The sequence below is a fragment of the Ostrinia furnacalis genome, unplaced genomic scaffold (assembly GCF_004193835.3).
Source record: "Ostrinia furnacalis isolate ACB-3 unplaced genomic scaffold, ASM419383v2 OfSCF2833, whole genome shotgun sequence".
In the NCBI taxonomy this organism is placed as follows: domain Eukaryota; kingdom Metazoa; phylum Arthropoda; class Insecta; order Lepidoptera; family Crambidae; genus Ostrinia; species Ostrinia furnacalis.
Genome location: NW_021133072.1, coordinates 282,184 through 293,408, shown reverse-complemented (window position 1 = coordinate 293,408; position 11,225 = coordinate 282,184). Strand labels below are relative to the sequence as shown.

Sequence of the window (11,225 nt, the reverse complement as noted above, 5' to 3'; positions counted from 1 at the left end):
GTGTAAACACCCACGGGTGGAATGAAACGGGTTTTTATTGGGTTTTTACCCTCATGTGGGTTTTTACCCGGGTGGAAACCCATCTCTAGTTACCACACTGCATCACGCTCCGCACTGTGGGCTGAAAATTATATTATAGATTTCAGAAATCTTGTGTTTTTAAGGAATAGTTTTAAAAAGACTATGCCCTATATGAGGCCCCATAATACATTTTTGAAATGAAAAGTCTGAGTAATGGTACCAAATCATAATAACAAATTAATATTATTTCTTTCTTTCTAATGAATACTAAATTTTTCAGTAATTTAAGGAGCTTATTGAAAATCAATCACACGTCTTCAAACCAATAACCATTTTTTAAATTCGTAACTCAAATGTTAAAAATATCGTTATAACATATTTTAAAAATAATTTGCGTATTTCAATATTTCTGAACGGAATCTTGATTTCGATCATTTTTATTTACTGGCAACATTTCTCAGCCTTTTCCGGCTTCTTGTGTCAAAGAAAGTAGGTGATTTTGTTTTGAAAAAATCCATGTTAATCGTATGAAAATAGTAAAATATTGATGATTTAGTTACTACACAGTGCGATTGATATTGTTTCACTACAGTGTTAATTTATATTTCTGTAAATAATCCTTCCTAAGTTTATTTCCAAGTTGTCAAACTTAGAGGTTAGCTATCAATCAACAGAACCTTACTATTTTGTGCTTTTAGGCCTCACCATGAAGCAAATCGTTGCTAACCAAAAGGTGAAGATCCCTGATGGGCTCACAGTTCACGTTAAGTCGCGGCTGGTGACAGTGAAAGGCCCGCGCGGTGTATTGAAAAGGAACTTCAAGCACTTGGCTGTGGACATTCGCATGGTGAACCCACGGCTCCTCAAAGTAGAGAAATGGTTCGGCTCAAAAAAAGAGCTCGCTGCTGTCAGGACAGTCTGCTCACACGTTGAAAACATGATCAAAGGTAAGAAGCTACAAACTTAACCAGTGAACCACAGTGAATTCCAAGTTCTATGGTATAGGAGACTTATCTGAACAGTTTTTAGTTATAATGTACAAGATACTTTGCCTATGAACTGATGTGACGCCCCTTTTGCCCTATTTCAGTTGCCAAACAAAACTCATTTTTAGTACCTAGGTTAGGTGCTATTATAACCAATAAACCTAGGTCGAAATTAGAAGCTATTGTTTAAATAGCACACTAATATTCAGGTTATGTTGATTTATTTAACAAAACATGATTATTTAAACATTATTTACTTCTAGTAGTATGAGTATACATTGTTATTATTTGTGGTACTGTTGGGGCATCTTTATTATAGTACCCATGTGTGATGGACAATGAATACCACTACTTTATGTTTGGGCATATTGTTAAAGATAACTTATTTTTGTGGCAAGGTCAAATATATTTGAAAGGNAATTCGGTCTTGGCTGGCATTCGTGGTGCTAGTGCATACCGTGAGTTAATTTGTTTAATTTGACCGCTAATTAGTTCATTCAGTTCAGTGTTCTTTGCTCGTGGTGAAGTGAAAATGTTTGTGAGTTATAGTGATGTGGTGTCAGTGTACTTAGTGAATTGGATGAGTAACGGTGTATACCTAGTGTATGAACAGGTTTAAATTATGCATTACACATATAAATATATAAAGAAGCCTTAACTTTATTTTTTGACGTTTGTTCGTTTTTTTACCCAAATGTTACCTAAATTCGTAATTTTACTTGCTATACTTACTAGTAAATGTTTTTTGTGTGTCATGCTCTAGCTATGGCGACTTTGTAATTAAATTATATGTATTTATTGGATGAAGGCGAGTTAGCCTGAAAATAATTTGAAATGCTTCATTATGTTATTTTAAGGGATCTTTAAAGAAGTATTATATTAACGCCTTTTAGAAGAAATGATTATGTTTCAAGCTTTTAAGTAACCTCCAAAACAACCAAAATTACTTTTTTATAAATTTGTACTCAAATTGAATTCAATCCAAAATTCTATCAAGTAGTTAAAACGTGGAACATTAGCTGTTATGTAGTCACTTATATACCTACCTACTTCATTATTATTGATACTATCTGACTGACAATGAGGCTTGTTTTAAAGGTTTTACTGAGCTGTAAATATCAACTACATAGTTAATTATTTACTGTCACATTAATGTAATTGCAGTGAGTATGCAAATGAAATATTTTTGTTAAATAAATTCAACGTGCAACAATGTTGGTGAATCGATTAAGTACATAGATACACTGACGGCTCCTCGCATATTTTATATAGTTAATTGGTTAATTAGTGGAATTTTATAGGTAATTATGTTTGTGCTTCGTTTATTTACATATAGATATTATATCCCTGAAGCTTGCCCCGACTTAATTAACATACCAAAGCAACTGAGATAACGTTAAAAGCTCAGCGTCTAAAGCTCATCAGAGCTTTTCCCTGAGATAAAAAGCTATAGCTTGCATATTTACGTTCTTTCATTATAAAGCACGCTGATTAAGATGCATTTAAATAATCGGTTTCATAATGATTACAAGAAAATTTTACATTTCATTAGACATGATAATGTTTTAAGTAATAAGATATCAATGATATCCAATGGGTAAATCACAACACAGACTGAACTGGCTAAGTGATCATAAAATATTGTTAGTCACTAAAAATAGAAAATTAATTATCCAATTTGGTGACAACTTTAGATGTCTTGTTTTCATGAATATATATTTAATCTTATGTTTAATTTTCCATATTTATAATATTAAAATATTATGAAAAGTTTCTTTAATTCAATGTCAGGTGAACAAAGATAATATCTACTAATAAATCCTGCATAAAAATTATCAGGCATAATGTTTCCATTACAAAATATTTTCAACAAGTTCTTTCAACAAAATCAAAAATGAAAGCCTACGCCATTGAGTGGGCCGATAACAAACAAGGCAACATTTTAAAGTAGTGGCTAGCCTAAAGGTCGGAGTCATATTATCCGGGTAAAATATACTTAAATATTGACAACAAATAAAGATAATAAAACCCATAAGTGGATATGCAACATGGTTGCTCGGACAAAGTGTCGCTTGTCTCCTAAATTGTCGGATAAACACCGTTGGATTCAGTTCCCTCTGTGAATACCTATTTAAAACGAGACTAAGCTTAAGGGCGGTACAGACGCGTACAAATTAATAAGCGGCAGAAATATTAGTCAACCTCCCACAAGTTTCAAAGCTCTGGTTTTTATAAGCTTTGAAAGTTGTTGTAAATATTGTACTAAGTACATAGCTCCATAGTGCTTCTGCAAAATTATGTAATTTACGAGTATGTAATTATTGAATGAACTTAGTAAGAACTTTCCAGATTCTTTTAGTTCAAGTATTATAATCAATTTGTCAAAGTAGAAAAATATGTTACCAAAAAGTAACAAAGAGCCCAGCGAGTGAAAACTGCCTCACAACAATTCATGTAGGTTTTTATTTATGACTCTATAATATATCGCACTTTCTATCTGGTACCTACAGTAAAGTTTTTGGAAAATCATTACAGGAATAGTTAGCTTAAAATAAAAGCTCCAACTGACAGTGCATTAATATTTATGTAATAATTTTAATAACAGTAACTATTAGTTACATTACATACTTAAAAATTAACTANGAAAGGAGAACAACCACTTTCTATGAAGCGTTGGGCCCAGTACTAAGTTATTTGTACAGCTACAAATTTTATGTCGTTTTTATGCCTTCATAAACTAGTTTATTATTGTGTTTATTTGAGGTTGCTAACTAGTGTCATTCTCGAGAAAACTAAATTAGAAAAAACTAGAAAAAATGTTACTTTTATACAAAATCAAGTCGTCAGTTACCCAAATCGCAAGCAGAATCCGTTAGAAATAGCATAAAATGTTATTAATCGATAGTTTTATTTCTTCTTCTTCTTTTAATTCGTTTTAATTCAATTCAACAAGCATTCGCAACAGTCTCATCCCTTAGATCCTTTAGACATACTCTCTAATCTGTGGTCTCATCTGTGATTCGCAAGTGACATTGCTGCAATGACAGATGACAAAACGAATTATTTTCATTCATTATTTCATTCAATCATTTTAGTTTTGTCATCTGTCAGTACAAACCTTCTTAAAGATCAAATACACTGAATTGTTCCACCCGTGACATTGACAGGGGGCGCCACTGTCAATACCGGATCGCTGGTTTCGATTTTTGCCATGTTAGAAACTATATAGTTGAACGATGGTGGCGCCCCCCTGTCAATGAGTTTGGTGGGACAGTATAGTGTATTGAGTCTTTAATTGATTGACTTTTAACGTTCCATTTCACGTTATCTTAGATTAAATCATTAATTCGTTTTTATTATTGTATACGACTTACGACATCAGTTAAAATTATCATTTTTACCGTAAAATACTCCCTAATGTATGCGTAATATAATATCAAAAACCTACCAATGTACAACTCTGTACAAACTTGGGCCCAAAATGGTTGTTCTCCTTTCCCAGAAAATGAATTATGCCTGATTTCTAACAATGTTCTGTATGAATTGCTGTAATTTATTTATTTAAACTTTTATGCCAAAATAAATTTGTACATAAGGCGAACTTAATGCACTAAAGCATTCTTGACCAGTTTACCTTTGGGTTGAGCAGAAAAGAAATTTGTTTGGCGGTACTTCTAGTGCTTCTGTATCCTAGAGCTTTTAAAACAGTTCTCTTGGAAACATTGATTGATTGTTGTAACTCCATCCATGTAAATAGAAATTCATTAGTACATAATAATATTATTTCATTTATTACTAATATCTAGTGTATTTTTTACTTACATTGTCTTATTGTCCAAACTATGCAACCTGCCAGTAGTGAAAAACTAACCAAATATTAATAATTTGTGGTGATAGAACTAAGCTTTGTTTATAGTCTATTGTATACCTACTTTAAATTTTATTATTGTTATAGGTGTGACCAAGGGTTTCCAGTACAAGATGCGTGCAGTATACGCTCACTTCCCCATCAACTGTGTAACCACTGAAGGCAACTCAATCATTGAAATCCGTAACTTCCTTGGTGAGAAATACATCAGGAGGGTAAAGATGGCACCTGGTGTGACCGTTGTCAACTCACCCAAACAAAAAGATGAGCTGATCATCGAAGGAAACTCATTGGAAGATGTCTCCAGCTCTGCAGCTCTCATCCAACAGTCAACCACCGTCAAGAACAAGGATATCCGAAAATTCTTAGACGGTCTTTATGTTTCTGAAAAAACAACTGTTGTTATGGATGAAATATAAGGAATTTTGATAACATCTTAAATATTTGTTTTATTTACTTGGCAAAGAGCTATTTGATGACTACCTAAGTCTATAAACAGTCATCATGATCTGATTTTTTTTATAAAACTCAAAAACATTAAAAATAATTTCCATACGGTTTTCATATCTGTGTGCTTACCATGAGTTTATGTTAGGTGTGCCCTCTAGTCTTAGTAGTACGGTTGTTTTGTCCGGTCCCGGACTACTGATACTTATAAAGTTTCATTAGTACGGTTATGACGTCTAACCAAATTAATGAGAATATCTGTAGTTCTGTTAATGGTGGAAGAAACCATAGAAATAAGATTTTTCGAAAAACAGCTTTTACTTAAGTTACAAATCCTTTTTCACTATTAAAAGAATCGTCATAATACTTTTTGTGTTATTTTTGTTTTTAACATCGTTAACCGGACTACTGATACTAATAAAGTTTCATTAGTTCAGTTGGTTAGTAACTCTGACGCACTCGCTAGCGAGCACTCCTAACGTAAACTCATGGTATACAGGATGTCTCAAAATTTAGTGTCAAGCCGAAGCCCAGAGCACAGAGTTAGAGCATCACTAGGGCTATATCCAAATCATCGTGACTTGACAGTTTTTTCGGGTTATTTTTTTACAACATACAGGATTTTAGTTAACAGCATTCGTGTTATGGATGTTAATTACCTACTTCTGAATCAGCTAGGCCTAGTATTCATCTAATAATAATAAAAAAATCAGGCATGTAACTTGACTATTCGCGCCACTGACCAAAAGTGCCTAAGCACAGAAAAAACAATCAACCCGAAAACTCAAAAATTGCGGAACATACACGGGGGTGATTTGGATAGCCCTAGTGATGCTCTACTTCTGGGCTTCGGCATGACACTTTTTGGGACACTGTATAAGCACTATGCTAGATGTCGATCGCGGGTTCGATTCCTGCACAGTACAAACATTTGTGTGTATGCTATGTGCAATGTGCATATGAACTATTAAATGTGTTAAAATGTTTGTAATGGTCTGGTGTTCAAGAAAATTAATAAAAAAAAATACGTTTATAACCTGGTAAAGTACAAGTTAGTTTAGGACTAGATGGCGTTATTTATATAATTTGTTCATCTTATTTGGTGAAAGGGAGTCTGGGACATTGCAAATTAATTCCCAGTTGCCCCCAAATGGTGACGACATTGGGATTATTAACCCTCGGGGAGGGGGGCGACCCCCTATTGTTTTTTCGAAATTGGCCACACATTTCAAAGGAAATTTTTGAAATCAGCATAAAGTTAACTCTTGTAGTGCCGTACGTTTATTGGGTATGCTAAGTACGTTTTAATTTCTGCTTTCTCAGACTGAATTCGATTTCAGGCTGGCTGGCCTACTTTGCCTTAAAAATAAAAGGAAGATGTAAAGAAACAACAATAGAATTTTCAACGTAAATAATTTTATTCAAACTATTCTATTGAACATCACTAACTCATAAACACTGTACATCTGCAAATATGGGTATTCTGGTGTGTTAAAAGTTAACTAGATAAAAATACATTAATTACACTTAAATATACACAGATTAACACGCTCGATTAATTAAATAAGGTACCTACTTAGACAATAAAATAAATAGCTATTAAAATAAACCATTCTCAATAAAATATTGTTAATACACAAGTGTATAAACTTAAACAAAATTAATAATATTATTTACACAATTAAAATTTAGTCTAAGAATCACAACCAGCATATTAGATACTTATATTGTTTTCCAATAAAAATAAATCGACCAAAACAATAATATGACGATATAGGTCATTTTGTATGTCTAAAAAATCTTTGGTACCTACCTCATTTACTTGGATTGTAAGTTAAGTCAAGCTAGTCGTGATTCCAGACCTAGCAAATTTGCCTATTATTCAAAATAATTGTTGTCATGCATAAGATAATTAAAACACAACATAATTTCAGACTACCCTTGCAACTTTCATTATTATTTTAAGTACATATAAACGCTTTACACAAATCATCTTTAATAAAAAGTGCATAAAACCACTATAAAATTAAGTACATAATAAGTTTATTTATATTGAAGAACAGCAATAAAATGTGACGAATAATATTTATTTGGGTATGCACTAAAAAGAATAACTTGATGTAACAGCAATACACAATCTTAAGCTTTACATGCTCGCGTCTAGCGCCATATTTGCAGATGGGCACTCTCATTATTCCGTAAGAAAATAAAATTCTCAATAAATAAATGTCAAACACTATTAAATTGGTGAGACATTTCACACCATATAACACAATTGCTTACTATAAAAATGATCAACAAACAACTTTGCACCTCATCTAACGTGTCAAGGGGATATCGGTGTGCAGAACATGTCATGAGATTCAATGGTTACGATATAGATTGCCGCTTGAGCAAATAATCCTGAATATGTACGGTCGAAAGCACGTCAACCTAAAACAAAATGACGAATTTCCTTAATCAATTTGGAACTCTATGTCTTAATTATAAGGGTCAAACCTGATTGAGGAAATTCGATATTATATTACAGGTTGATGTGCTGTCCACTGTGTCTTAGCCTAGCAATGCGTCAGGTGGGTCCGGCTACGCAGCGTCATACAATATACAACTAGTAGGTAGGTATATTAGCAAATACATCACCGGTGCACCGTGATTCGTCACATACGATAACTTCACTATTCGTATATAATATTAAACTCTTAATGCTGACGAAGATTCAAAATGTATCTAGCAACCTGAGTAAATTAACATGAATTATATCATTTTTTAAATTTATTCAATATACAATAAATTTACATAGTTAATTGAAGCACAATAGTGGATCGTGACAAATAATTAAAATAATAGGTACATCGCATACGGCCGCCACTAGATAATATTTGCACATTAAACGTAAAGCATCTACAGTGAATGCGTAATAATATCTTTCTGGTCAACAATTTCACATGTGAAAATTTACATTAAGTTTAGAGGTTCAAATAATCTCTTAAGCTAAACAAACTCGGATAGGGTGTCTATCAAGCGTTTATTTAGTAAAATCTGATTTAATAAATAAGTCGACTCCTTAACATCACATGACTATCTAACGAGCGGGCGCGCACCGCTCGCTACCAACGATATTGCTTATGTCGCCTAGTCTACTTGTGACCGACTTACGCGCGCTACCGGGTCACTATCGGCGGGCAGGACGGAAGACGACTGGGTACTTCCAAGCTGAACACGTAACATCTAAAGGTCGCGCCAGTCCACCACCCTCCGTGTAGGCGTGGCCAAATGGATGCTATCTCTGTTCTAATAAAGTGTTAGAAAGAGATGACGAGCGCAGTTAATATCAGGTCTAATTTAAGGCGAAGTTTTGTGAACTTTAAACCTTCATTAACCTTATTAGAGTAAAAAAGACGATGTCAGCAATAATACACCCGAATAGTTTTAAACATTAGAGATTTGTGACTATAAATTTTATGACATAAAAATGACTGGCTAGCGCAATCCTAAGTACACGCGTTACTAATCAGCGATATTGCTCCTATAGGACGCAGGGATCACGAGTCTTCCGCCCTACTCGCGTGTGCAGTGGTAACAAATCGGGTCTACTCCGTGACTCGACATCCGTACTTTGCCTCTCGCTGTCTAAGGCAGTGATTTGCTTACCCAGGGACGGAGTATGCCCCTAATCTACAAAATTTCTTGTCTAAGAGCGAGGGTTCTAAAAAAATTGTATGTCCCTGGGTAGTGTTGTCACATACGGGTACCGTTTCACGGAGTGGGCCCAGGGACGCGTGAACTGGAGGCACTATATAGGTAGTTCAGTCGCGGTATGGCACGGGCTCACAGCGGCTCGCGGCGCGGCACCCACACCGAGGGCCCGCTTTCCGCCGTTATCACCGTCTTCACCTTCGCGTAGATCTCCTCAGGCGTGTCGCCCGTCACCACCGCTGCAAACGGAACGAGTTATAGATTGTAGAGATGAGACGTATTTACTAGAACAGATCCACACACTAGGTATTTTACAGTACTAGGCGGCACCTGTTCCAATTTTTTAAATACTTGATCCACCTAGTATTTTAAAAATTACACGATTTCCGACCCTACCATCAAAGTAATAGAGGTTATTATTGCGTAATCCGTAGTCGTGTATTACGCGCACCTAGTATTTCTCGCTAAGCTTATGTGCGAACGTAAAGATTCGCTCCGTCTCTGTCTGACCAAACAAATTTGAGCGTGACGAAGCAAACGCACACAAACGAAGTCATGTAAATAAGAAAAAATATGAAAATATTTTTATGAAATTGATATCTTTTAAATACGCCAACTTTTAAGTTGACAGTCCTATGCTTGTTGAAGTATGAAGGGAGGAATTTATTATTCAATTTGAAATTGCATTATGCATACTACGGTTGTATCTTAAAAAAAAATGTATTTTAAAGTCATATTACGTGGATTAGTCCACACTAGTCGCGTCAAGTATGCTAAATTACTACATACTAGGTGGAATAGGTATTTGGATCGAGTATTAATAAATACTAGGAATAGGTGCACCTAGTATCAAATTTACCTAGTATAACCCATATCTAATAGATTGTAGAATGTGTGTTACGTCATTTGAATTCACCTACTGAACTGCCTTTTATGACTGCAGATGGCTAATCTGGATAATGCTACTGGTAGGGCAGTGGTTCTTAACCTTTAAGTCATGAGGGACCATTTTACCAAATTTCTGTCTTGTCAGGGACCACGGAAGGTTAGACAAACTTCGTGGGTGTATAGGTAAGGTCATTTTGAGAATAAGAATACTTTTTTTTAAAACCTATGAAAGCGGAGGTCGATTTCTCGCCCACTGTGCGCCGTTTGCGTTGTGTTGACTCGACTCATCGCGTCACATCAATTGTTTCTTACGATGTCTTCGCGGACTACTTGGAATGCCTCCAGGGACCACCATTGGTCCGCGGACCACCGGCTAAGAACCACTGTGGTAGGGTATTCTGGCTAGGTTAGGAAAGCCTATCGGCACGCTATAGTGTTGTGTCAGGGAATGGAACATTGTATATGTCACGTGATTAATGTTAACGCCCCGTGGTTTTGTTTTGGAAAAATAAAGTGCTAAATGAAAAATTTTACGACATGATCGGGGCGACTTTCATAATTCAGTTTCCTGTATGAGCATGAGAATTCATGCTTTGAATACATACCAGTGAAATATTCAGCAAATTCCTGCTCCATTTTTAGGGCGCGTTCGTAAGTTTTCTTCGCTTGTTCTTCGGTCATTCGCTTATTCATTTCCCTGTTGAAAGAAATAACCACCATGAGTTACAATATAGTTTACTTTAGATGATTTAATACCACATGAAGAAATTATACTTACATTATTGACTCTACGCTCTTTGGTTTTATAAATATGGCAATGGGATACAGTTGCGCCACCTGCAGTCTTTTGATGGCGTTCCCGCTAACGTCCAAAATGCAATGCTTGCCCTGGAACAAACATAAAAGACTCATTTGGATGGTTTCTCGTCCTGCAAGGACAAGTTAAAAGATATATATTACACAGTTAAACGCTGCACTTTTTCGTTAGAATAGTGTTGCGTAACTGTCGATAGTGTTATCGAAAACTATTCAGTGTGCTTTATACCATGAGTTTACATTAGGTGTGCTCGCTAGCGACTGCGTCAAAAAAATCTATGAAGATTTTAGTACTTGATAGTATCCGCTAGGGGCGCGCGCTGTACAATTTGTCATGTAATTTTTTTTCGTAGTCGCCATTATCGCGAGCACACCTAACGTAAGCCCACTGGATATCGATAAACGCTTTTCAAACTGTCGATAGATTCTGATTACGTGCTCCGCATGCATATCACACCTTCTTGGAAGACGATGGAACTGCAACTATAGTTACTTACATAGGC

At 35.2% G+C, this 11,225-nt stretch overlaps 2 protein-coding genes across 14 annotated transcripts in view; one reads left to right on the top strand and one right to left on the bottom strand.

Annotated features, from left to right (window-relative positions):
* Window positions 1–423: 423 nt before the first annotated feature.
* On the top strand, window positions 424–5,316 carry RpL9 (ribosomal protein L9). Of its 2 annotated transcripts, none has more exons than XM_028309820.1 (3): window positions 424–510; window positions 720–968; window positions 4,963–5,316. In XM_028309820.1, the coding sequence occupies exons 2-3, from the start codon at window positions 728–730 to the stop codon at window positions 5,292–5,294; spliced, it is 573 nt and encodes a 190-aa protein (XP_028165621.1). In that variant the 5' UTR covers window positions 424–510; window positions 720–727; the 3' UTR covers window positions 5,295–5,316. The 2 variants fall into 2 exon arrangements, with proteins under 2 accessions (XP_028165621.1, XP_028165622.1); XM_028309821.1 differs by having other exon boundaries at window positions 430–630.
* Window positions 5,317–6,951: 1,635 nt separating this feature from the next.
* dlg1 (MAGUK family member discs large 1) overlaps window positions 6,952–11,225 on the bottom strand; it is a 34,692-nt gene continuing 30,418 nt past the window's right edge. For 10 of the 12 annotated variants that reach the window (XM_028309858.1, XM_028309856.1, XM_028309859.1 and 7 more), the window contains 3 exons: window positions 10,685–10,794; window positions 10,512–10,603; window positions 8,886–9,257 (listed from right to left, as the gene is read on the bottom strand). In XM_028309858.1, coding sequence (XP_028165659.1) covers window positions 9,151–9,257; window positions 10,512–10,603; window positions 10,685–10,794 — 309 coding nt within the window. In that variant the 3' untranslated portion in view covers window positions 8,886–9,150. Of the gene's footprint in view, window positions 9,258–10,511; window positions 10,604–10,684; window positions 10,795–11,225 lie in introns of all 12 variants that reach the window. The other 2 variants (XM_028309853.1, XM_028309865.1) reach the window with 1 other exon arrangement.